The following is a 27500-nucleotide window of genomic DNA, read 5'->3' as shown; positions in this document are numbered from 1 at the left end:
CTACCTTTTTCTTCTGGAAAACCCTACTATATACAATTCTACGGCTGCGGCTACAAGCTCTCCCTACCTGTGCACGTTTGTTTTTTGTGTGTATTTTTGCGTGTTGTTCGTCTGTACCGGACTTCAATATCCACTACAACCGTATGGACTTACTGGACATTGGTTTCCAGCAGAAAATGATGGTTTGTAGTGATTTCCATCGCATGCACAACATTCCGGACAGATAGCGAGACCAGCGGGGTCTCCGTGGATTGTTATCGGAAGCAAAGCGAAGGAGGCGGCGGCGGGAGAGGAAGCAAAAGCGAGGCTGCAGGCAGAGCCGGCCTGTTGACTAAGCTCAGAAAACAGCTACTCAAACCTCCACTGCCAAGCCTCTACCTCTCCAACGCCAGATCCATGTAAACAAGACGGACGATTTGGAATTACAGCTGGAATTACCTTATTCTATTCTATAATCGGCTGGTCAGTGCTATACTCAATACTTAAGTGACTTACCCGTCCAATGAGGATTGTTATTTTCTTGTTTACAAGATGCCACATCTGAGTCGCTGACAAATCCTGAATTTCTGTAAAGATAACTGTGCAGAGATTTATAAGTACGCAGTGCTTCACCACTGAACAGCGAGGGAAAGTTAATGAGGTAATTATACACGTCTGGGTATTCCACCTCTGGCAGTTCAATATCCACTGACATGGTCGTGAAAACTCCGTCCGGTAATTGATAAGGGTCACAAATCTGTAGATCGTTTATTTTAGACATATATCTAGTTATCTGTTCATTAGAAAAATGAGCCGTGTAGTCCGTCGGTTGAAATTGATCCATTCTGTAGACGAGTGCAGCAGTATTCAGCGGTGTTTTTTACTGACAAGATGGCGTCTGTGTACTTTCCGGTCACGTGACTGCAAGATCTCTATATGTTGAAATTCCTCTCTTATTCGTTTGTTAATTTATCGCAGTCTTACCTCAGTCAACTTCTTCCCTCCTTCTGTGGAAATTCAACGTCTCAGACGCAGACACGAGTGGGCGGGGGATGCGTTTGATTAAGTCTCCTGATTGGCTGGTGATAGATTGGTGTCATTATAGCACATCGGAGCGGTTCATGCCAGGCTCGAGTCCGATCCACCACTTTAGAATGTATAAAAGTTGGAGTGCGCACAAAGTCAGTATTGCCACCTTGTCAAGAGAGCTACACGGCACCGGTAAGCTGCTGGGTTTATTCATTGCGCTGCTTGGGTTTGGTCTGTCGCTGTGCATGACGTATTGTTTGCTTAGTTAAGTCCTCTCCTTAGTTTTTGTGACATTGTGCGTGTAATGGTGGCTTAATAGTGACTGTTTGTTGTCCTGTGCTTCCACTCGCATCATATGTTTAAAACATTTCCTGGTTGCAAAGCAAGCGGTGCATGCTGGGTAGTGTAGTCGCTTGTTGGCAAATACTTACCTGTGTTGAGTAAGCTGGTAATGTAGTCCAGTTGAGACATTGACGTACTCAGTGTGGCTTTGGCTTTATTGTGAAGAAATGAAATCAGCATTTGGCCTTATACATTTGTCATGCTGCTTTGACTTGACTTGTCAGAATGAAATGTATGCTTAGTTGTTTGTGCATAGACATTTATTTATTGGTGTCTTGATGTTAAACATATTTAGGAGCCATCAATTAAATTAATTGTATTTATAGTAAAGTGCTGTTGCTTATGGATACTTGATTTATATGTTGTGGGTTATACTGGTATTTATCAATTGTATTGTGGTTTTATTTGACTGTGTATTACATTGTTATCTTCATATGTGTCAGAATTGCTGGTTTACAATACAGCCTTTTGTTTTACAGGTTTATAACCTGCCAAACGCTGCTACTGTACTGCCTAATACTGTAGCATGTACAGCTACTGAAGCAAATTGTGGACAAAATAAAATAAACCAAAGACGAGTTATAACCTTCCAGTGTGCTCTTTTGATGCCCCGTTCGGTGGGAAAATCAGGAAGAACCGAACAAGTACCCTTTAGGCAACTATGCATGTGTTCAAAAGAAATCAAACTTTCTGATTTATTAGGTTTAAAAAAAAAACATTTTGCACCTATAATTCAAATGCATATTACAAATGTCTGACCAGGTCTACCATAAAAACAATTATACCACTGGAAAGAGCGTGTTTTGATTAGCAAATGCACAAAATACGAAGTTGGTACCCTAATCCAGACTATAAATATTAAGGTTTTAAATTTTTAAAGCCTAATAAATCAGTTTGATTTCATTTGAACACATACCTAGTTTCACATCTGTGTGTGTGTGTGTGTGTGTGTCAGGTGACCACTAAGGGAACTGGTCTGAATCCTCATGCCAAAGTGTGGCAGGAAGCGTCAGCTCCTCTCCCCCAGAACACCGAGGAGGCCACGGGAGCTCCTGATTGGCCACAGGAAGACCACACCCCCTCCCAACACCTGGGCGGTAAGGAACACGTTATGTTAGAACAAAGTGTTACAAAACCACATCAGCTCCTTCTTGTAAGTACATTTATTACATGAAGAGGATAGAATTAGTTTAATAAGATTTCATTATCATTTTCCAAAAAATGATAAATTTATTACAATGTTGAATTTCTGGACCGAAGTTCTGGGAACTCTCTCTAAGTTCTCATTAGTCAGTTCTTCTCTCTATCAGTATCATATCACCTCGCTCTGATTGGTCACATCCCTGTGAAGATTGCGTTCAGTCCATGAAGCTCCGCCCCTCAGTCGTAACCGTTAGTGATGAGGTGGGAACAGGGACTGTTTTAGTTCCTCAGAAGGTTCCAGAACCTGTGTGGGAATGCATCATGTTGCTTTATCTCTTTTCAGGATGTAAAGGATACGGTGCTGTGTATGTAGACTCCGCCCCTCCTGTAGACTCCGCCCTGCTGAACGGTGTCGACCTGACAGAACTGGAGTACTCCGCATATGAACTGGGTCAGTGTTCAACACACACCACATGGTGCACAAGTACACTGCTAGTGTGTCGTTATAACGCGTGTGTGTGTGTGTGTGTAGTGGAGGAAGAGCTGTCTGAGGAGAGTCTGAAGGAGTCCCTGAAGAAACAGCTGGAGTTCTGCTTCTCTAGGTAACACGCGCGCACACTGTCTGTGTTAAAGCAGCAGTGTGTAATAGTTAGCGCCCCCCACTGGACTGATGTAAGAGCTGCAGTAGACCACGTTAACGCCCCCTTTGACCTTTGTGCTGCAGAGAGAACCTGTCCAAGGACCTGTACCTCATCTCTCAGATGGACGGTGATCAGTTCATTCCCATCTGGACCATTGCCAACATGGAGGGGGTGAAACTCCTGACCTCTGACCTGGCCCTGATTGTGGAGGTGCTGAAAGGTACGAACAGGTGACCCACTTCTCACTGTCGTGAGTTTAAAGCGACGCCTATTTACACGGTTGACTCCTCTCACTCTGCAGAGTCTCCCATGGTCCAGGTGGATGAGAGAGGGGAGAAGGTTCGGCCCAATCACAAGCGCTGCATCATCATCCTCAGGGAGGTTCCTGAGAGCACACCTGTGGAGGTGAGAGCATGTCGGACACACCCTAAAACAGCTGTGTTTGTTTCGGACTGCATTTGTTTCCCTCTTTTTGGTTAGAGCTGTGTTTTAGACATTGTTTGTCTCGACCTCGTCATGTTTTTAGACTGTTTATATGTTTCAAACTGTGTTGAAAAAAAAAATCTAAAGGGGTTCGTTCCTCGTTCGTTTAGTAGATGTGTGTGTTGAGACACAGTGCTAGTTTGTTTAGTCAGTAGTGTTTTACACACACACCACCACCACAGCAGTTCCAGGGCCAGCTCGGTTCTTGAGCCAGTTCTTGCCATTTCAGCAGATAAAGAACCGGCTCTCAGCCAGGAAAACTGGTTCTGGAGCAGCGCCAACATTTTGCTGGCCTAGAACCAAGAACGACTTGTATCGTGCACTGGGGGCGGGGTTATCACAACCAACAAGGCCAACGGAAACTTCATGACTGCCATTTTTCAAAACCAGAGCGAATAATTGGACCTCCAGAGAAGAACTGGTACAGTGCCATCCGTCACTGTCCTACAGACTGGTTCTGGGAGGATTGACTGGTTGAAGCCGAACTGACCCCGGGGTCGTGTTGGTGGGAAAAGGGGGAGGTTCCGGTGTCACATGGTGCTTTACTGCCTCCACTGTTTACTCTGGTGCTGATTTCGGAACGTGTGAATAAGAGACTCAGAACCACCACAGACATGTAGTGTCCGTCATTACAGTCAACCTTGATGGATTGTCTGTCTGTCTGTCTGTCTCTCAGGAGGTTGAGGCTCTGTTTAAAAGTGAGAAGTGTCCTCGGGTCATCAGTGTGGAATTTGCTCACAATAACAACTGGTACATCACCTTCCAGTCTGATACTGATGCTCAACAGGTAAAACACACACACACACACACACACACACGAATTGGTTACAGTCATCTGTGTGTGGGGTTTTTTGTTGTTTTTTTTCTGTGTGTGAGTGACACCTCTGTTCCTGTTCTGTTTGCAGGCGTATAAATATTTGCGGGAGGAAGTGAAAACGTTTCAGGAGAAACCCATCATGGTAAGGGTTACACTGAGCTCCGGGGCAGTTTTCAGGACATAATCAGGGCAGTTCAGGGTCACATTGAGATCTTTAACTGTGCGTGCACACACACACACACACACACACACACACACACACTGCAGAAGGGTTGTTATCAGTGTCTCAGTCTCTGGGTGTAAAGTTCAGCGTGTTTGCTGTGTTCAGTTTGAGCTTTAATCTGCTGATAACGTCCTCGTTATAAATAATTATAATTAAATGCTTTTCCTTTCACAACCCAAACACCCGTCTGGGCACGCACGCACGCACGCACGGAAACTTGTGTGTTAGTTAAATTTAATGTAAATCCTGTTTTTATGATGGCGAAATGTTTTGCTTTTTAATGAATGTTTCAGATTGGGCCTTCAGGAAAAAATGTGATTTTCATGTCGCGCCTTTAATGTGCCATCTTTACAAAATCAGTCAACTTCATCGTGGACTGTTGAGTGCAGAAAGAAAATTGAAGCTCTCACTCGTTCATTTAAGATCTTTTTCCTGATGACTGATTTAAGGATTGGGTTTAGACGGCGTCTCATTTGTTCAGATAAAATGTTTTTAAAGTCTTGTTTGTTTGAATTTTAAGACCAAGTTGGTTAGACATCTAATTCTTTTTTTAGACGTTTTTTAATCCCCCAGTGATGATCAGTATCGCGCTTGGAAGGATCCAGAACCGCTGCTGCTGTAGAGATCCCTCTCTTCTGTCTCTCCTCTCCCACATCCCTCTCATCCCCACTCCTCTGTTCTCTCTCTCCCTCTTTTCTCTCGGAGCAGTTGGTTCTGCCCTAATGACCGTGAGATTATGAGATCTGAGGGGGTCCAGGACGCGTTCACAAATAAAAATGTGTCACTGACCCTGTTTTAATATTGACATTGAAACCCCTCCCCCCAGGCTCGCATTAAGGCCATAAACACCTTCTTTGCGAAGAACAGCTACGGCGCCGTGGACTCGGCCGTGTTCACAGGAAGCGCTCAGTCTCAGTACTCGTCTCCGCTCTACCTGCAGCAGGTGTTCCAGCCCCAGCAGTATCCAATCTACAGCCTCCTCCCACACTCCTGGAACCCGTCGCCGTTGCCTTACTTCGAAACGCCGCTGGTAAGGAAACGCCTGTGTCGCAAGAGATATTGTCACGGTAACCGAGGGTGATCATGGTACAGGTCGATGTCCTGAACAGCGGAGTGGAACAGGAGAATCAGGCTAGTGAGCTATCAGCGTGGTGCTAATGTCAGCTTGGCTAGCTAGTCATGTTCGCTATGCTAACGGTAATAATAATCCCCACCCTACAGCTCAGTAATGAAATATAGGGTGGGTGTGGTTTAGCACAGGGTTAACGTTGTATTAAAGGGCGACTTGCTCGAGTTTCAACGACTCGTTTGCTCTGGGACCGCCCCTTGTCTCTGATTGGTTCACCGTGATACCTTTGTGAAAGTGGCAGAATGTCTCTTCCCCCTCTGGTCTGGTCTCGTCACGTCTCAGCGACTTCACGTCCACCTTCTGTCCCCTAGTGGTTTAAACCCTAAAATGTTTAATTTGGTGTCCCACAGTTGTTCTCGTGTTGTATCCAGCTCCTTTGAGGTGTGTCTCAGACATGTTCATGGTGACTCTGAACAGGAGGAGGTTCGTGGATTTTTGCTGGGTGGGCGGGGTCAGAAACAGGAAGTGATAACAGGACATGGTGCGTGAGTGTGGAGTTATTTTTGAGTCCAGTTATTATTTTTGTGTCTGATTTTGATGTGGTGGTGTTGAAGGTCTGGAGATGATCTCAGTTTAAACACTAGATCACTGGCAGTACAGTTTACACTTTAGTGTGTGATGAGGAGAAATCGTAACGGATAACACCACTGGCTAAAAAAAGAACAACCCTGACCAGGTCATGAGTGTCAGTTAATTATGATGTGTATTAATAATTATTTGCACGTGAACTCAATACGTTTACATTTTCTACTAACTTGTATGTTTTTGTGTCTGTGAGACCCGGTGATGAGAAACTGAAGCGTATTAGAGGGATCTGGGGGGAAGAGCGAGGACTTTCAGGATCTCTCTCCTTCCTGAAGTTCCTCTCCTCCGTCTCAGTCCCTGTGAGCAGTGAGATTATGAGAGCTGAGGGTCTGTGTGCTACAGGGAAGATGGACAGATCATTGTGTTCTGCATGTGACATGTGTGTGTGTGTGTGTGTGTGTGTGTGTCCATCCCCTGCAGGCTCCATTTCCCAACGGATCCTTTAATGGTTTCAGTGGAGCAGGAAGCTACAAGAGCGGCTCGTCTCCCGTCGGCGTCCCCCGTCACTTCCCTCGCAACCGGTATGAACCTCACAAGCACTAGAGTGGATTCAGGTTTAAAAGGCTGTTGGTTTTTACACACCATGTGTCTGTTAGTGAAGGAGTGTGTTCAGTAGCATTCAGTGGGTGTGGTGGGCGGGGAGAGAGAGATAAACGGGTCACTTCTGGTCTAAAGAGAGCGCACCTTCTGTTTGGTTTAGATTTTACCCGACAGGACTTCAGGTTCTAGTGGAGAACTGTAAGGGAGCAGGGTGTCCCACAGGGGTCGGTTTCAGGCCCCTTCCACATGTCCCATGGTTTCCGTGGAGTCTTAAAAAGTCTAAAATTTGATAATCCTAATTTAAGGCCTTAAAAAGTCTAAAATACGAGCATATTTTGCATTGTAGGTCTTAAATGTAATTTTGTGAAGTCTTAAATCCTTACATCCGTTTACCCCATTCCCTTTTTTTGTTAAATGCGTTGGTGATATTCATAATTAGTCATATAGGCAATAGGGCTGGGTATCACCAGATACCTCACGATATGATACTATGGCGATATTTTGCCCACGATAACATCACGGTACAGTGATTCTGCGATAATCAATATATTGCAAGAAATTTCAACCACATCACGATATCTGTGTCACTGAAGAAAATCAGAATTTATTGACCACTGTAAAATTACATTTCACATACATAACTACACACTCTTACCAGACATATATTTGTCTCTATTCCACTGCTGGCAAAACCAAGAGTTGCTTCACTACAACATACAGAAAATTCCCATTTCTGTGCTAGTATTCTCAACTTTTCTGTAAGCATGGACACATCAGTGCTGTTTAACAAGCAGAATCAAATTGTTTTATGAAAACTTAAAACTTGCACTGCAGACTGCACAGATATTTCAGTGCTAACACTAATATCAATTTGTTCTTTGTAAACTTGAGAACATATACCTGAGAACATTTAACTTGTGCTTATTTTGCAGGAACAGCACACTGTCTGAAACACATTGAAAAGTGCAGTGGGCATCTTAGTCTCCCTGAGCACAATGATGAAACACAGTGCAGTGTGGGTCAGTGTCCACACACTGAAACTGAACCGAAACCTCAGTGAATCATGTTTCTTCTGAACTTAGAGTAAATACTCAAAATAAAATGCAGTGTCTCACACACACTAAAACTGAAAATGCAAGATAAAGTGCAGCTTCTTGCCTTTGGCCTTAAATGACAAAATTAAGTTCACAGTTACAGTAAGTCACACATCACTGAAGTAGACGGGAGGACTTTGGCGCTGTCCAGTGTAGTTTGCTTCGGGTCGGGTTTCGGTGGCTCCGGCTGAGCTAATATGTCGGGGTGGTGTCGTGCTAAGTAAGTTCGCAAGTTTGTTGTGTTACCTGAATATCTAATGGGAGCGAAACAGGTTTTGCAGAGTGCGTACTCTTTGTCCGGCTCACTGTTTTTTTTTTTTTTTTTTTTCTCCTTTCCTTTGGAATCCAAAGTGCCTCCAAACGTCTGCCTTAAAGTTCGGCGGCGTCTCTAGGTTTACGTTAACAGCCATGCTTGCTTGTTTTTTTTTTTTCCTCACTGCAACCGCCGGGGAAAAAAAGAGATGAGTGCCTTGCAGTGAGGGAGCGGCACAGCGACACCTCGCGGAGCGGAGGTGCAGAAGTCGTACTGAATTTACAACCTGTCTGAAACATGATTTATTATTTGAAAAAATAACGATATTCAAATTTTGAGTATCAATATTGAATCGGAAGACAAAGTATCGTGATATATCGCCATATCGATATTTTTGCACACCCCTAATAGGCAAGGCCTACTTAGTATGAGACACATTGGAATCCGGTGTCTAGCCCGGTCGGCATGGTGATGCACAGGGCATGGTACGCGCGCATTTAGACAGTAGAGCCTAAAAGAAGCGAGGGAGATCGTCACGGTTTGTAGCAAAATGGGCAAATGCAAGTTTAACGACTGCTGGCTTGAACGCAATGGTTTTGTAGACGGGGATGAGAATTTTCCGCCGATTGGCGGATTTCCGACTTTTTCAGACCAAAATGATCGTTTTTAAGATCGATGTAAATCCGTTGAGAAATTTGGGGGGGGGGTTTATGATTAACGATCTGTGGTCACCTTATAACACAGACATCCCAAGTGTCCCGGAAGTTCCGGGAGTCTCCTGCATATTGATAGAAGCGAGCAAGAGCGTGTGTGCGCAACATTAAGGTCTGCATCACGCATCTTAGAATGTGCGTGCGCGAGGGGGTGCGCGAGGGAGACTGTGTGCAGTGTTGCCAGATACTGCTGACGTTTTCCAGCCCAAAATATGTTCAAAACCCGCCAAAATGCACTTAAAACCACCCAATCTGGCAACACTGCCTGTGTGCCTGTTCATGTAGCGCATGCCAGACAAAGAGCATCTTGATTGGGTTACTCAGCAAAATAAGCCAATCAGCTTTCAGTGTGGGTGGGCTTTTATCTCTTTTCTCAAGGACCGGAGTTTTCAGTTGAGTCAGTGCAGCCTACAGGATCGGCATGGCAGAGAGAGCGCGCCCCAAAAAATATCAATTACACGTCATATACAAGTGTGTATCTTTTATAAATGAGGTTAGCTTATCTAATGTAGCATGTTGGGGAGAATCATAGTATCATATCTATATTTCTGATGAAATTTTAAGTATGATAGCATGTATAACTCTCCGACTTATTGCTCATTTCATAGGGGGATGAGGGGGGAATTGCTGGTGTGAGCCGCGCGGGAGCGTCTGCCCAAATTTTTTAGGCCGAGATGAACTTAGTTTTTGATTTAAAAAAATTTCCAATATGTAATGCTCATTGTACACGCCTGTTCTTTAACTCAAAATCACCATCTCGATCTTCAGATTGCCCGTATGGTATCTGTATTACATTACACAACATCCTGTCCAGATAAAACCTCGTTAGTCCACACAACAGTTGAAAGGGAAGTGATGAGTGATGCTGAATGTTGCCTGCTTAATATGCAAGACCTCCTGCTACCATGATAACATCAGAAGAAAGCTGAAGAGAATTATATGATAGAACTTTTTTCTGGTTTGCACTTCATTGTAAAGGATTAGAGCATTCAAAGACATGAATAGCTAAAATGCAGAAATATAATACTGTAGAGCTCGTTTATATTAAAAGGTGCATTGATTTTTTGAAATCATCAAATGTGAATTGATTAAAAACAAGTCTCTTGTACCAGATTAATCATTTTCACCTGGGAGTCACCAAGAAGGGGAATTTATTTCCAAATACATTGCACATTTTTGCTGATAAAATTAATAGTTTTGGGGTAAAAAAAAAAAAAATAGCCAAAAATCATTAGCCCCATAACCCCCACCCTGGTTTTTTCAGACTTTTAAAATATTTTTCATTCTCATCCCTGATTTATGGGTCTCTTGTTCCAAAACCTAAAAGGTTGCACTGAACATGCTGAAAAAGTCAGACAAGGTGGGATATGATATTTAAGAGAGAACACTTGTCGTGATACAAAAGTTTCAGTTGATGGCATGTTGAATTGGGATATCAACTTTGAGAAAAATACATATATTTCATTGCTAAAATTAATGGGTTTTGGGTGTTTAAATTGCCAAAATCCATCAGCTTCGCCCCCTGGACCCCACTGGGGACCTGCGGGCTGCCCCCCCGCTACTTTTCAGATTTTTTTTTTTCCTCAACATGTGCACTCATCCCTGCGTAGACTGATTAAAACGTGTACCAAACAATCCGTTTGAGGCGTACTGCACATTGTGCAAAAGAACACTCAAACTCGGCACCCTGGGTGTAAAGGCACTGGAATCGCATGCGAAAGCGGAGAAGCACCAGGCTGCCCATAAGTCCGCAACAATCGCATGCCATCACTCAATTTTGTTCACCGTTGTCAGGTCCAAGCACATCTCGAGACGGTGTATCAGCTAACTCCGTGCAAACTGTAACAACACACAAACCGTACAGAATCGAATGCCTCATCCTCAAGGGATTTGCGGGATGTAGATAGATAAATGGATGACTTTATTCATCCCCAAAGGGAAATTAAATTGTCATAGAAGTCCGGTAAATTTTGAACAGAATAAAAAATACAATACGTCTTTTGATGACATTCTGGATTCTTATTGAGCAACTCTTCAGTGGTGGATCGGACTCGAGCCTGGCATGAACCGCTCCGATGTGCTATAATGACACCAATCTATCACCAGCCAATCAGGAGACTTAATCAAACGCATCCCCCGCCCACTCGTGTCTGCGTCTGAGACGTTGAATTTCCACAGAAGGAGGGAAGAAGTTGACTGAGGTAAGACTGCGATAAATTAACAAACGAATAAGAGAGGAATTTCAACATATAGAGATCTTGCAGTCACGTGACCGGAAAGTACACAGACGCCATCTTGTCGGGCAACAACACCGCTGAATACTGCTGCACTCGTCTACAGAATGGATCAATTTCAACCGACGGACTACACGGCTCATTTTTCTAATGAACAGATAACTAGATATATGTCTAAAATAAACGATCTACAGATTAGTGACCCTTATGGCTTACCGGACGGAGTTTTCATGACCGTGTCAGTGGATGTTGAACTGCCAGCGGAATACCCAGATGTGTATAATTACCTCATTAACTTTCCCTCGCTGTTCAGTGGTGAAGCACTGCGTACTTATAAATCTCTGGACAGTTATCTTTACAGAAATTCAGGATTTGTCAGCGACTCAGATGTGGCATCTTGTAAACAAGAATCCTCATTGGACGGGTAAGTCACTTAAGTATTGAGTATAGCACTGACCAGCCGATTATAGAATAGAATAAGGTAATTCCAGCTGTAATTCCAAATTGTCCGTGTTGTTTACATGGATCTGGCGTTGGAGAGGTAGAGGCTTGGCAGTGGAGATTTGAGTAGCTGTTTTCTGAGCTTAGTCAACAGGCCGGCTCTGCCTGCAGCCTCGCTTTTGCTTCCGCTCCCGGCACCGCCTCCTTCGCTTTGCTTCCAATAACAATCCACGGAGACCCCGCTGGTCTCGCTATCCGTCCGGAATTTTTTTTTTTCTTTTTCTCTCGTCCGGAATGTTGTGCATGCGATGGAAATCGCTACAAACCGTCATTTTCTGCTGGAAACCAATGTCCAGTAAGTCCATACGGTTGTAGTGGATATTGAAGTCTGGTACAGACGAACAACACGCAAAAATACACACAAAACATAAAAAATGTGCACAGGTAGGGAGAGCTTGTAGCCGCAGCCGTTGTAGTAGAATTGTATATAGTAGGGTTTTCCAGAAGAAAAGGTAGAAGTAGAAGGCGGAAATATGGCGTTTGACCGACAAGATGGCATCTGTCTCAATCTGGATCGGCTGTGACGTCACATGCAAGTGCTCCATAGGGCTTAAGTTTGTTAGCGTTAAATAAGCATTGCTTGTACAGTAACGTTACATCGTTACAACGTTGACCCACTTTTAACGTGCCGAGTACCGACTGTAGCCGCTAACAAATGCTAATTAGCTTGCTGTCAAGTTTTTCCTTTGTCGAGCTTTAAGCGTAAGGTCACGGATGCTCCTACTGCTTGTTCCTGCTGTAATATGATGCGTGATGTGTGCTGTTGTCTGTTCATAGCCACTTTTTTAATCTATGCAGTTAGCGTTGTTTTTCTACTAGTATTGTAAGTTTCTTTTTGCTGTTTAACCGAAGTGTAACTGCTGCCATCTTGATGAGACCACCATCGCAAGAGATTTTCTCTCATTGTTAAAAACAGAAAAATGCAGGCATATTGTCCAAGGAGCATGCACAGTGCGAAGACCTTAAATTGCTCTGTGTAAATTAGAAAATGGTGCAACTTCCTCTGTAGCCGTCAGTGGACAAGCACAGACTCGTCTTTAGTTTTGAGCCAATCACAGCAGGGCAGCACTGTGGCCTGAGGGAAAACAGGATAGTTTAATGGTGATGATACACGGGGCAACTTTTTGGGCAATGTTGCCGAGCAAAGTTGCTGGCAACGGGCAACTAGGTGAGACACGGGGCAACTTTTCAGGGCAACAACAGTTAGCTAAAAAAAATCAATGTCTTAATTTTTGCTGTGACCATTTAATCAAGCTGTCTGTTGTTTTTTAGAGCTTTGGTGAGGTAAATTCCTCCATATAGAATATTAAAATAACAACTTACCGGCGTAAAAACAGATGAGGAGTCTCTCCATCTCTTCACTCCACTGACACTGAGCGGCCGCCATATTTGTTTGAAATTTCTGATCCGAACCTCACCGGAGGTCACATGACTTGATACTCGCGTTCTGATTGGCTTATCTCAAAAAGTTGCCAGAGATTATCAAAACCATTCAGAAAGAAGCAATGTTGCCCAATCTCAATAGAAAAGAGTCAAAACACAATTGCCCAGCAACATTGCTCGGCAACATTGCCCAAAAAGTTGCCCCGTGTATCATCACCATAAGTTTGTTTAAATTACAAAAATGAGTAACCCACTGACTGTCTCATATACTCTTCATATACAATTTTCTTTATTTTTTTGTGCAGCGTAAGTCTTAAATTTAACCTGTTATGGTCTTAAAAAGGTCTTAAAAAGTCTTAAATTGAACTTGTTCAAGCCTGCAGAAACCGTGTGTCCTTCACCGTGATGGTTCAGGAAGTGTTTTGGCAGGAAAATAATGCATGGCAGTTCAGAAAAAGTGTGTTTGGGGGGGATAAGCGCACATATCCAGGAACTGGATTAGGAACACATTTGAAAGTGTAGCTCGTGTTGTAGAAAATGTCTGACTGTCCAGGAATGGAATGGTGTGGTGGAGGGAAGGATTACTATGTGGGGAAATCCTGCTTCTGAAACGGAAGTCTGAATGTTCAGGAAGTGATGAAATGTCTGAACTGAGATTCTGAAAGTGTTTTAGGGTTCTGTTCTGTTCTCGGCCTGCGCGTGTTCATGTTACATCTTTTTAAAGTGGACTTCAAACACTTTCCTAGTGATTCAGAATGGGGGGAGGGAGGGAGTCTGCTATCTGTCAAACAAGTGAACCCGCCCCCAAACAGGAAGTGATCTTGGAGCAAAGTGAACCTGTGCCGGGCTTCCGGTTTGGGACATGTAGGAGCAAGACGTGAGAACGAGGGTCTCCTGAGATTTTGACTTTTAACTACCTGAAAACACCTATATACACGACCTTACACCGAAGTGATGGTTTCATAAGTTTATTATTTATCACAACAGCTCGTTTTAGGTTACTAAACATGTCTGAGAAGAAGTCCAGCCGAACGCTAAGTAGTAAAGTAGCTAGCATGGCGACAGCTGCTAATGCCAACGACTTTGGTATGATATTGGCGACAGAAATGGAAAAACAACGCAAACGTCTGAAATTGGACATGGCGGCTCTAATCAACACATCGTTAGCACCTATCCAGGCATCTATAGCGAATTTCCAAGAGACGGTGGATACACTTGAAAAGAAGGTCGCCGCGGTGGAGTCCACAGCAGGTTACAACTTTGATGCACTGTTTAAGGCTGAGCAAGATATCGCTGAACTGAAAAAGCTAAACGCTACTTTGATGGATCGCATTGATGACCTGGAGAACCGGTCTAGGAGGGTGAACCTTCGCATCATTAACGTGCCCGAGGGTAGCGAGAAGAAAGGGGACAACATGGTCACGTTCGTCTCGACTCTCTTGACGGATTACATGGGAGATATCTTCCCTTCACCACCCAAATTGGAACGAGCCCACCGGGTTTCGCTACGGAAACCTAAAAAAGGCAAGCAGCCGAGTCCGAGACCCATAATTGTCGCCTTCCTCAGCTTTCAAGACCGTGAGCGAGTTCTGAACTGGGCAAGGCAGAACGAAGTGATATACGAGGAATAAACCCTGAGATTCTACCCCGATCTTAGCGCTCATCTCTCAAGAAAGCGTGCAGCTTTTAAGAACGTCAAAGCGGCCCTTTACAAGAAGGGAATTAAGTTCAACCTACTCTACCCTGCCTGTCTCCGCGTTAATTACGGAAGGGAAACACTACTGTTTGAGACGCCCGCGGAGGCTGAGACGTTCTACTCTCAAAAGATTGAGGGAAGCCCAGGCATTCTGACTGGGGAGAACTTGGATGGTCCAGCTGAGGAACAGGAGTAATAACGCAACATGCATTTCCAGCGATGGGTAAAGTAGCCTACGACCTGTTAAGGCATGCTTCGGTGGACACTGTTCTTGGTTCGCTATCTTTGAGCTTAAGTTTATTATTCACTCGTTCATTCAATAGTGAACAAATATTTCAGGTTATAGGTGGATTTCCCCCTTATTTTTTCTTTCATTACTCAGGAGCTCTCTCGAGAGCGAGGTTACTGAACGCAAGTGAGTTTTTGGAAGTGTTTAGAAGAGGGACGAATCCTGCGTGCTGCTAGTTTAGCAGAGATGGGAGGGGTTGTGTTTTTTGGGGATGAATGGGTAGACTGGACCTTTTTTATTTTATTTGTATTCTTGCTGATTGTCAGCTTTTTGCTTTTCACAATGTACCTTTAACTTTAATGGTGTTGGATCGAGGTATGACTGACTTTTGGTATGTACAGGGATGCAGGCTAAGGGCAAAAAAAAAAAAGTGTGTTTCCGGTAACATGAAATACTAAAATAAGGTCGGTAGGTAGGAAAAAGTGTGTGGGGTTTTTTTTTTTTTTTCCTTTTTTTTTTTTTTTAATTTTGTTCGAAAAAATTAACACAAGTAAACATCTTACAAAATAGTATTTTGACACAGAATCCTTTATACCACACATCATAATAAAATAAGTGTTTTAAATCTTTAAACGAATTTAAAAAATATCGCGAGAGTTCGAGTTATGATCTACGGAAGCGTATTGCTGCCACACTCAAAAAAAAAAATTGGCTTAGAATCAAGTAATTACGTGAAAATATATTGTTAACAAAGTTATGTTTTTACAATATATTTATCATGTAATAACATCACGTAATTTCATGATACGAAATTATCACATTTCATGATATTTTCATGTAATAACGTGAAAACACCTTATCAAGAAATAACGTGAAAATAGCGTCCTAGGCTCGGCTACTTCCATTAAAAGCAGACGGCCTCGCCTAGCCTACTGTAGAACTTGGGTCGAGCAAAAACATGGCTGAAGTCTGAATGACTCCTATTTGTATAAATAGGGGACTACATAGGCGGCAAAACGTAGTGTTTTTCCCTGCCATGGAAGTGCACTTGTATACTGAAGAGGGAGCAATTTGCATTACAGCCTTGAATGAGGATTCAAAATGGCGGCTCGGCTCAGTTTTCTCTTCCTCCTTCAGTATACAAGTGCGCTTCCATGTTTATGCAGGAGGGCTGATAGAAGTGGCGAAACATTTTACTTTTTATCGTTTCTTTCACAACTTGAATGCGTTGAAACAAAAAATTATGACAAACTAACGCCGCTTACACTAAAATATTGAGGGAAATTTGTAATAACTTTACGGTCGGCAATTTCGACGCGGAAATTCTCGATTGGTTGGGTTACCGGAAACACTTATTTATTTATTTATTTATTTATTTACTTATTTTTGGCCTGATATGTGCATCAGTGTGTCTAATGTGTGGCTATGGCTAATAATAGTGCAAATAATGCTGGCTCAGCCGTGAGGTTTACATCTTGGAACGTTAAAGGCCTCAATGGTCCTGTTAAAAGAGGTAGAATACTTTTCTCATATTAAAAATCTGAAAACAGATATCGCTTTTCTCCAGGAAACACACTGAAGCAATTCAGACCAACTGCGTTTAAAGAAACACTGGGTGGGCCAAATATTTCATTCTAGTTTTAACAGTAAAGCAAGGGGTACAGCAATAATAATAATGCATAAAAAATTCAGTTCATCACTTCCAGCTTCATTTCTGACCCACAAGGCCGGTATGTTATAGTATCAGGGACACTTTATCACACTCCTGTCTTATTGGTAAATATTTATGCTCCCAATCGGGATGATGTGGGATTCGTGCAAAAGGTTGTCTCTCAGCTACCTGACCTTGACGCTAACCTGTTGATTTTGGGGGGGATTTTAATTGCGTAATGGATCCTAATTTGGACCGGTCGAATCCCAAAGCGCAGACTCTCTCTCTCTAAAATGGCTGGTAGGTTCTCAGAATTTTTCAGCCGTGCAGCGTGTGTGGATCCATGGCGACATTTCAATCCCCATAGTAAGGCATTTTCTTTTTTTTCAAATGTGCATCATACTTACTCTACAATCGATTATTATTATTTTTTTTTTATTGACAGAAGACTCTTGAATTCAGTAGAGACAGTACAATATTCAGCCGTTGTAGAATCAGACCATGCCCCTATACTAATGAATCTCATTTTTTGCCAAAACTACAGTTGTCGGCCTCGATGGCGTTTTAATACCACACTGCTGTCAGATAACACATTCTGCACTTCAGTTGAAATAGCCATAAATAGATTTCTGGAAACTAATAAAATTGATGTGTCCCCATCGCTGCTTTGGGAAACTCTTAAAGCTTATCTTGGAGGAGAAATAATAGCGTATTCTTCTTATATTAATAAGGAAAGAAAGAAACAAAAACAACAGTTGATTGAAGCCATATTTGAATTGGATAAGAAAAATTCCACATCCCCAAGCGCATCACTTCATAAGGAAAGAATATCATTACAAACACAGTACAACCTAATATCCACATCTGAAACGGAACGAATTATTATGAGATCACGAGGACTATATTATGAGCAGGGGGAAAAATCAGGGTGTCTTTTAGCACATCAACTTAAGTCTAAGTCGGCAGCACAGATTATATCAGAAATTGAAGATGAAACGGGGAGGGCCACAACAGACCCCTTAAAAATTAATCATATTTTTAAAGATTTTTATTCTGATTTGTATAGTTCAGAATCTTTGAAGGACACATCACTGTTTCATAATTTTTTCAAAAATCTAGAAGTCCCTACCTTATCTTGTAATCAGAGAGAATGTCTGGATGAACCAGTTGAATTGAGGGAAGTTAGCTCTGCTATATCGGCCATGCAAAATGGAAAGTCTCCAGGGCCTGATGGCTGCCCGATCGATTTTTATAAAAGATTCTCTAAACAACTAGCCCCGGTGCTGTTAGATATGTTTGATGACGCTCTGTCAGAGGGCAAATTACCTGACTCTCTTAATGAAGCATCCATAACTCTTTTGTTAAAGCCAGGCAAGGATGCTTCTAAGTGTGGGCCATACCGACCAATATCCCTTTTAAATACAGATATTAAAATACTTTCCAAACTACTAGCTACACATTTGGAAAACGTCTGCCACACATCATATCACCTGACCAAACAGGTTTTATTAAAAACAGGCATTTATTTTCAAACGTAAGACGTTTTTTGAATGTGCCATACAGCCCCTCATCAAACGATGTTCCAGAAATTGTGGTGTCTTTTAGATGCTTTAAAAGCATTCGATCGTGTGGAATTGGATTTTCTTTTTTTTGTTCTAAAGAAATTTGGTTTTGGTAAAACATTTCTCAAGTGGATTCAACTGCTTTACTCTTCCCCCCACGCCTCCGTTATTACTAATCTCATCCGCTCCCAAAGTTTTCCTCTGTCTAGGGGCACCACACAGGGCTGCCCATTGAGCCCTTTACTATTCACACTTGCCATAGAACCATTAGCCCTGGCTCTCAAATCAACACCCGCAGTAAGAGGCATCAGAAGATGGGGATTGGAATTGAGGTTGTCATTGTATGCAGATGATTTATTGCTTTACATATCAGATCCATTGAATTGTATTAATACAATAATTTCAGTGTTGCACAATTTTGGTCAGATCTCAGGATATAAGCTTAATGTAACAAAAAGTGAATGCTTACCCATAAACAAACTAGCTATGCGAATCCCAGACCATGCTGTACCATTTCATATTTCTAGGTCAGGATTTAAATACTTGGGTATCAATATAACACCTTCATTTAATAGCCTCTTTGATAAATTTTGCACCACTCGTGTCTAAATTGAACTCAGATTTGCAAAGATAGGATGTTCTACATCTAACCATGGCAGGCAGAGTGAACTGCATTAAAATGAATGTTTTGCCTAAATTTTTATTTCGATGCATTCCTATTTTCTTGCCAAAGTCTTTTTTCTATAAACTTGACAAACTTGTATCTAGATTCATATGGAAAGGTCAAAACCCAAGAATTAAGAAGGATTTCTTACAACGATCAAGGGTGGAAGGCGGGTTGGCTCTGCCAAACTTTAGAGTTTATTATTGGGCAGCAAATTTCCACAAAATAGCATATTGGATTCAGTCTGCAGATACAGATTGGTGTGAAATGGAGTACATGTCATGCACATCATCTCTCCTCGCTCTGGTTTCATCCAACTTTCCCATGAAGATTTCCAGGTTTACATCCAACCCAGTGGTAATATCTACACTAAAAATATGGGCTCAGTTCAGAAAGCAGCATGGCCTGAGGGATACTCTTTTGACTTGTACTCCACTATGTAACAATCACAACTTCTTACCCGCTAAACTTGACCACACATTTATCACATGGCGTAGGAAAGGAATTAAGAGGTTTAGTGATCTGTATATTATCGGATCCTTTTCTTGTTTTGAGGATTTGTGTTCTAAATATGAGCTCCAGCAAAAGGACCTGTTTCGCTATTTTCAAGCTCAACAATTTGCTAGAAGCCACAGCCCACAATTTCCTATCCTTCCAAGTGAATCACTTTTGAACTTTAATTTTGAAGGCTCCTTTTTTTCTGAGGGGTTTCACTACACACTGTTACACAATCATCATGAAAACGGACATTGTCAACCTGGACAAGATAAAAAAAAAAATAACTGGGAGAGCGAACTTGGAGAGGAAATCTCAGAAGACACTTGGACTGGTGCTTTAAAAAAGTGAACAGTAGCACGTCTTGTGCAAGACTAAGTCTGATTCAGTTTAAGGTTGTCCATCGCCTACACTGGAGTAGAGCAAGGATCTCTTCCGTTTACCCAAATGTTGATAGTAATTGTGTCAGATGTCATATTAACGTGGCAGATTTGACTCGCATGTCTTGCCATTTGTTAACAGGTTATTGGTCTGGTATATTTGATGTACTGTCCAAAGCTTTTGGAGTCACTCTCCAGCCTTGTGCAGTGATGGCATTATTTGGGGTACCGAACAAGGAAGCAAATTTAACCAAGAGCCAACAGAACATTATAGCATTTGTTTCACTGCTGGCACAAAGGCGAATTTTGCTTCATTGGAAGTCAGGTGCGCCACCTACTGTCGCTCAGTGGTTGAAAGATGTAATGCTATTTTTACACTTGGAAAAGATCAAATTTGCTGTAAGGTGCTCAGACAAATTTCAATCTGTTTGGGAACCCTTTCTATCATACTTTAGTGGTCTCCGAGAGCTCCCACAGGCATTGCAATAAATTAAAAGATTCTATGGGTTTAGCCTTACGGTTTGAGCACACACAAAGGCACACTTTGTTTGTTGGCCATAAAGACCTTTGAAGGCAGGTTGTCCCTTGATTAAACTATTTATTTGCTATTTTAATTTGTTTATTTTGACGTCTACCAAACATAAAACTAAGGTCTGTTATTGTTATTGGTATGGTTTCTCTTATTTTATTATCACTATTTTGGTCCAGTCGGGGTGGGGGGAGGGGGTGGTTTTGAATGTGTTAAAAAAAAGTTTAAAAAAATGAAAAATCTGGGGGTGTCGTGGCTCAGGTGGATAAGGCGCCATACCATAAATCTGGGGACCCGGGTTCGATTCCGACCCGAGGTCATTTCCCGATCCCTCCCCGTCTCTCTCTCCCACTCATTTCCTGTCCTGTCTCTACACTGTCCTATCCAATAAAGGTGAAAAAAAGCCCAAAAAATATCTTTAAAAAAAAAGAAAAATCTTTTGTAACCATGGTGATGATTTATCGCTGCTATCTCTGATTTTTCAATAAAAAGATATTTAAAAAAAGTGAACCTGTGCCTAGCGAGCGTCATTAAAATACGTGACTTATTTCTGAGTAAAGTGACAACTACGTGTTCTTTTCATGATTTTGCTGTGGTTGCTACGGTGATGGAAATGAATTTCTGAAATTAGCCAAGTCGTTAAGATCTTGTTATTGGCTCCACGTTGGAAAAGAGTCATGAATATCATTTCTGAATGCTATATTAACATGTACCCTGAGTATAACGGCTATCATGTTATTTTGTAAGATAAAAGCCTCTGCGCCGCCCGTTTAGCTGCCGTGATGTTAAACACGCGATCGGGGAGTGAAATGCTCTCCGCATTTTATTTGTGGGACCGGTTTGGAGTTTGGGCACCGTAATGGAGTTCCCAGTTGAAGAACACTGGTTATTTGTGTTTTTAGGGGCCATGTGAAGAAGCTGTCGCGTGCTGATGGGTCTCAGTCAGATGGGTTCTTGGGCCTCAGCGGTACACAGATCCCCCGGAGCCCCGGCGCAGGACTGAACTTGGACTCCATCACCTCTTCAGACTCTCCACTGTCTCCCAGTGAGAACGGATTCAACGACCCGGGCAGGGCCAGGTGAGTGTACACGCAGTACGAACGCCCAGGATGTGCTCTGGGAAGGGCGCATCAGGAATCTAAATGGTTTGAAGTGTTTGTGGAAATGTTCTTGGAAGAGAAGAACAGAGTTGAGAAATATTCTGGGGAGAAATAAAAATAGGTTGTAATGCGCGCTCTAAAATTAGAGCTGTCTAAGGAGTGTTCTTAAAGTCAGGCGATGTTTAACAGAACTAGTCCAAACTCCAGGGAACGTCCTGTAAAGAGTCGGATTAATGATCTGGGAATGTTGTGGAAAAGTGCTTTTGTGCTGTTCTGGTGTCTGACCCAGTGATGAGAGAACAAAGCGCAGAGAGGGAAGTCCAGGAGTCGGGAGTGTGGATTTCTTTCTTTCTTTCTCTCTCTCTCTCTCTCTCTCTCTAAGCCCCTCCCATTCCTGTCCCAATGAGCGGGAAGATTATGAGATCTGAGGGTCGGATGGATGAACAGTAACCTGTTTAATTGTCAGACTTGAGTTCAGTTTAATAGTGTGTGTGTGTGTGTGTGTGTGTAAGGAGAGGAAGTTACCGTGGTCTGAGGCGCAGGAGAGAAGACGAGCGAACGGTAAACACATCATCTATCTGTTTATTTATTTATTTTTCCTCTTGCCTGTTTATTTTTGCTCACCTTTTTACCCTCCCTTTACAGAGGCCCCTCCCTTCAAGTGAGGTCAAAACCCCGCCTCCCAAGTTTGACCTGGCGACTTCAAACTTTCCTCCCCTGCCAGGGGGCGTGGCTGGGCCACTGTCTGGAGGCGTGGTCACACTGACGGAGAGTGTTCTGGAGACCCGCATGGCTGATGTGGTGAAGGGCTTGAACAGGGACAAGGTGCACAAATTTAATCATAAGAACTTCAGATAATTCATAAATGAGCTGCTGTTAGAGGAAATTAATCAACACCTTCTGACCAATCAGAGTCCAGAACTCGGCAGCACCGTGGTGTAATACACATTGTGTTTATGGCGCATTATAACGGGGTGTGTGTTGCAGTTGGACAGCAGTAAACAGGAAGTGAATAAAGATTCCCAAGCTGCTCAAGATGATGTGCCATTTCCTGTTCCTGCCACGCCTACATCCATGCCACAGGACACGCCTAGCTCCAGGTGTGTGTGTGTGTGTTCAAAACCACTTTAATCTTCCCGGTCTGAAAACAGGAAGTATGCAAGTGAACATGTTTGTGACCTCGTATAGTGATGTAATCGATTTATGGAATAAAGAAATCTCATTGGTTCTCGCTGTGCTCAGTATTTCTCCTCAGGTGAAGGACCCAGATGCCACGCCTATCCTCAGTCCTGCTCCACTCATCACTACTGCTGCTGCTGAGCCTAACTCCGCCCACAGCCCCACACACTCCACGCCCTCCAGCACACCTGTACAGGTACGACTGGTCCATTCTTCAGGAGGATCGTTCAGACTGAATTTTGTTTCCTCTCATAACCAGTTGAACAGTGATTGGCTGATTGGAAGTAATGGGGGGGGGCTTATTTTCATTTATTAACTTCCCTGACTTGTTTCCCTGAACTCCAGGAGCCTCGGAAACTGAGCTATGCTGAGGTGTGTCAGAAACCCCGCAAAGACCCGCCGCCTGCACCCGCACCCTGTCCGAGCCCCAGCCCTGACCCCGCCCAGTCTCCGCCCGCCGTCAGCCAGCCACTCCGTGAGCTCCGAGTGAACAAAGCCGATCCGGAGACGAGCCGTCCTGCTGAGAAGGTCTGCGAGGGAAGACCTCTGCGTGAGCAGTACCGACGCAGCAGTACTGTCAAGGGGGCGGGGTTTAAGCTCAGAGAGCAGCAGAGACGGCCTCCTCCGGGACGAAGCTCCTCCCCTCACACAGGGTACAACAACCGGCGCATCGGGAAAGAACAGAACATCCCGCCAAGGTCGCTGAAGTGATGGAGTGCACACTTTACACAATCGTCATAGAAACAGCTAACGTAAAGTCCACAGGATATATAAAAGTGTAAAATTATAAAACTGCACGACTTCTGGGACAAACAGACGGCCAACGCGAAACACATCACTGTGCAAACTATTTACGTATAGCTGAGGGGAGATGAAGATGGGACGCGACCTCAGGAGCTGTAAAACCTGGTGGTGTTTGGTTTTTTTTTTTTTTTTTTTTTTTAAGGGGAGAAAAAAATGTGAGAGACGTCAAGAACCAAATGTCAGTTTTCCTCCTGTTAACAAGACACTAAGCTCTTTAATGTCCTGTTCATTTAACATCACAGAGGTGCCAATATTTATGCTGTACAACTGTAGCACTTTGGATTGGTTGCTATGGCGATACAAGGGGATGCCTGAAAAGGTGAACGTGAGTGAGTATGGCTCAGTGGGGGGTGACGGATGGTGGACGTGTGCTTCTTTTGATGCTTCAAGTGAACTTTGACCTGTGACATCGTGAGACAAGAGTAAACAAGAAGGTGGGACTTTAATAAACGGATAAACAATGTGCTGTTTATTCTTACATATATAAGGAGCATCTTGCTGAACGTTTGCCTCGCTGTTCTGTGACTCACGTTAACAGTCACGTCTCCCAGAAGGTGTTGGGTTTTTTGTGCCCCCCCCCCCCGTTTCTTTTTCCTCTTGCTGTGAATTTCTTGCTAGCTCTGTTGGTCTATAAATCTCTCTCGTATCAGAAGTTCATGTGTTTGATGCACAATTTTTCAGGAACTATGTGAGAATTGATTTTCATCTCTTGGATTTAAAACGCTTTTAGAGAAACGGCATTAACGAGCGCACGCAGACAAGTTATTTATTTACTCACTCTCTGGAGGCTGTTTATCAGGATGGAAGGAGGAAGTCAGTGTGATGTGACCCTTGGAGTGAACCGTAGCGTGACGGTTTTAGTTGCAGCTTGTCCAATTCCCCAACCTCATTGTGTTCCGAGTGTAAATGTGAGGGGCGTGGCCACATGTCGAATACATCACGATATTTTCTTGTGTTTTAAAACCACTTCAGTGCTTTTTCTTTAACATTTTAAATGATAATGAAGACTGTGTTTGTACAGTGACAGTTTATCATGGTTTCGAGGCTGAGTATCCGTGGATCTCCTGGAGCCAACCCTCCTGCTGTCTCCTGTGGGCGTGGCCTGTCCTGCATTGTGGGGTGTTTTTAAATGTTCAGTAAGAAACAGTAGCTGTATGTAGCTTCTGAAGTTAACTAGTTTAACACACAGGTCAATTATCTGATTTTATTTTTTAACAAATTTATATATTATCAACAAATACACAGATGTAATGGTGCACATAATGAATTACAATGTAATAATTGTGAGCAACTCGTAGTGAAATGATGCTTGTCTTCCTGATCTCGCGTCTTTATTCCACATTATATAAAGGAATCCGTTCTCTGCTGTATAGTAATGTAATGAAGCTTTCGTGTGTGTGCTGTCTGTGATTGAACCAGTGTGTGTTTAATGGATACAAATTGTGTGTGTGTGTGTGTGTGAGAGAGATTGATTTTGATTTTATGGGGAAATCATTCATATGAATTTATGAATCCTTTTGTCCATGATCCAACTCGGAGTTGGGTTAATTGTATTTCCTCTGAGGTTATTGGTGTGTTTGTGTGCGTGCGTGTGTTGCACGTCCTGACTTTATAAACACACAATCGTTATTTTCTCATGGTGTGAAACATAAACGGCACAAACTCCAGACCAAAGTCCAATCAGCAGAGAGACAATCTCAGGAAACACTGTTTAACTGCAGTGACTCCCCGACCCCATGACCTCTGACCCTCATTAGTGCTTGATGTTGAAGCATTGTGTGTGGTTGCTGAAGTGTGTATGTGAGAGAGAATGTTAAAACGTTCTGAAGGAGATTAAGGCTACGTTTACATTAGACCGTATCTGTCTCATTTTCTTCGCGGATGCACTGTCCATTTACATTAAACCACCTGGAAACGCCGGGAAACGGGAATCCGCCAGCGTCCACGTATTCAATCCAGATCATATCTGGTCCGGTGCTGTGTAAACATTGAGATACGCGAATACGCTGTGCTGAGCTCTAGCTGGCGTCCTCATTGGACAACGTCACTGTGACATCCACCTTCCTGATTCGCTGGCGTTGGTCATGTGACGCGACTGCTGAAAAACGGCGCGGACTTCCGCCTTGCATCACCTTTCATTAAAGAGTATAAAAGTATGAAAATACTGATGCAAACACTGCCCATTGTGTAGTTATGATTGTCTTTAGGCTTGCCATCCTTCCACTTGCAAGTAGTAAGTGATCTGCGCTGGGATCACACACACAGCGGCTCAGTCCCGAATCACTGCTTGTGCACTTCACTCGCGCGCTGTGTGAGCTGCGCAGGGCCGGAGTGCGCACCCTCCAGAGGGCACTCGCTGTTCAGGGCGGAGTGATTTGGAGCGCAGGATGCCTGTGGAGCTGAGCGTATCCGTGTATTGGTGTTGCTGTGTGCATGGCTAACGGTTTTAGTGTAAACGCGAATCGTTTTAAGAACGTTAATCTGATGATCCGCTGATTCGACGTAATGTAAACGTAGCCTAAACTTGTTCCCACACTTAGGTTTTTCCTTTTTGTTTATTTAGTATTCTGTATTTATTGTTACTTTAAGTATTTTATGTCTTGTATCAGTCTGCTTGTGGTTTTTTTCCCCTTCCTTCTTTTACTCAGTGATTGATGTAGGCATTGTGCCACTATATATAACTTTTTTTTTTTAATTAAGTTGGACTGATCAGTTTGTGGTGTAACTCTACACTTTGATTTTGTTTAGCTTTGTATTATTTTAGGTTTCTAGTAGCAGGATTGCTAGAATATTATTTTCCCTTATTTTCTAGGTTTTTAAATTTGTTTGTTTTAAATGGAGGCTAGCGGCTTGTGCCTGAGTAAAATATATTTAACACAAAATGAAGCGTTAAAACAGACAAAAAAAGAAACAAAATAAATGATGAAATGAACTGCGTTTGGGTTTTATTAGCCATGTGTCCTTTTGAGTCATGACATTGAAGTTGGCACTAAATCATGTTCTACACTCAGTCCTGATCTGATCTCACAACCAAACCGAGGTCAGATTTATTTTCACACGTGTTCAACACAAAGCCACCTTTAACAAGATTTTAGTGATCAGGACAGACAAATATTTTCATTCATCAAACTTTTTTTTGGTCAATTTTTTTTTTTTTTTTTTAAATATCCACTTTAACCTCCAATACTAAAGTTACAATATATATATATATATATATATATATATATATATATATATATATATATATATATATATATATTTTAATTAAACATTTGCATTTTCCCCACACATTTAAAAAGAGCCTGTTTTTAACTTTACACATTTTATTCCACTTTAAAATGTATCTTTTTTCATGTTACATTTTTATTTTGAAATTGGTTTTATTACATTTTAATTATAATTACACATTTCTTTACATTTCAGTCGGTTTGGGTTTTTAATATTTTCTCATCAGACTTATTTTTAGTCTCACTGTGACTTATATTAATTTAAATCTACATATTCTATTACACTATTCTTTGTATTTTTTTGATTACGAGTGTGTGTGTTTGGACCCAGTGAAGAACCGGGTCGCTGCTTTAATCTCTAACACTTCCGGGTTGAATCCGCCTCTGCGTCTACTGAAATCCCGTTCGGCGTCTTGCGTCATCGTATCGCGAGATTTGGCGCTGTGGCGCTGAAGGCAGTGGGAGGGCGGAGCGGCGGAGCGGGTGAGGTGAGTGAGGGAGTTGGTAAACACCGACACTGCGCGAGACGGTCGGAGCTGGCTACCGTGATGTCGCGAGCCTGAGTGCAGCGGGGTGTTTATTGAGCGGTGTTTAAACCCGCGCTTGTGTTCCGGGGCGGTGTTTACACAACAAGCAGACACGGGAGTTCTGGGAGTTAGCTTTAGCGTTAGCCTGAGAGTTAGCTCCATCCACCTACATTACTTCCGAGCCGATGCTAATGCTAACGCGAGTTAGCTGAGACAGTCGGTCAGCTCGCGGCTCCTGAGTGATGATTTATGGATTTATTGAGATTAATAATGGCGGTAAACAGCGCGGATCGGCTCAGTGCTGAAGCCAGACAGCGCGAGCGCTACTAGATGTGTCCGGTTGTCCTTCCAGCACGCGCGCTAATCAC

General features: G+C 42.8%; 2 protein-coding genes across 5 annotated transcripts in view; both read left to right on the top strand.

Annotated features, from left to right (window-relative positions):
* The window catches only part of larp4ab (La ribonucleoprotein 4Ab), a 52499-nt gene extending 26189 nt beyond the window's left edge, over positions 1–26310 (top strand). The window contains exons 2-16 of the mRNA XM_060920271.1: positions 2306–2447; positions 2837–2944; positions 3026–3095; positions 3218–3354; positions 3436–3539; positions 4294–4404; positions 4523–4576; positions 5484–5687; positions 6792–6892; positions 21198–21374; positions 21908–21956; positions 22041–22220; positions 22383–22495; positions 22638–22770; positions 22920–26310. Coding sequence (XP_060776254.1) covers positions 2306–2447; positions 2837–2944; positions 3026–3095; positions 3218–3354; positions 3436–3539; positions 4294–4404; positions 4523–4576; positions 5484–5687; positions 6792–6892; positions 21198–21374; positions 21908–21956; positions 22041–22220; positions 22383–22495; positions 22638–22770; positions 22920–23285 — 2049 coding nt within the window. The 3' untranslated portion in view covers positions 23286–26310. The remainder of the gene's footprint in view (positions 1–2305; positions 2448–2836; positions 2945–3025; positions 3096–3217; positions 3355–3435; positions 3540–4293; positions 4405–4522; positions 4577–5483; positions 5688–6791; positions 6893–21197; positions 21375–21907; positions 21957–22040; positions 22221–22382; positions 22496–22637; positions 22771–22919) is intronic.
* Positions 26311–27048: 738 nt separating this feature from the next.
* Positions 27049–27500, top strand: part of atf7b (activating transcription factor 7b) — an 18862-nt gene continuing 18410 nt past the window's right edge. For 3 of the 4 annotated variants that reach the window (XM_060920280.1, XM_060920282.1, XM_060920281.1), the window contains exon 1: positions 27100–27500. This exon is cut by the window's right edge. The gene's annotated coding sequence lies outside the window, so the exon portion shown is untranslated. The other variant, XM_060920279.1, reaches the window with a different exon arrangement.

Source organism: Neoarius graeffei, chromosome 4 (genome assembly GCF_027579695.1).
Source record: "Neoarius graeffei isolate fNeoGra1 chromosome 4, fNeoGra1.pri, whole genome shotgun sequence".
Taxonomy (NCBI): Eukaryota; Metazoa; Chordata; class Actinopteri; order Siluriformes; family Ariidae; genus Neoarius; species Neoarius graeffei.
The sequence above is the reverse complement of the archived record's forward strand: the minus strand, read 5'-3'. Positions and strand labels throughout refer to the sequence as shown.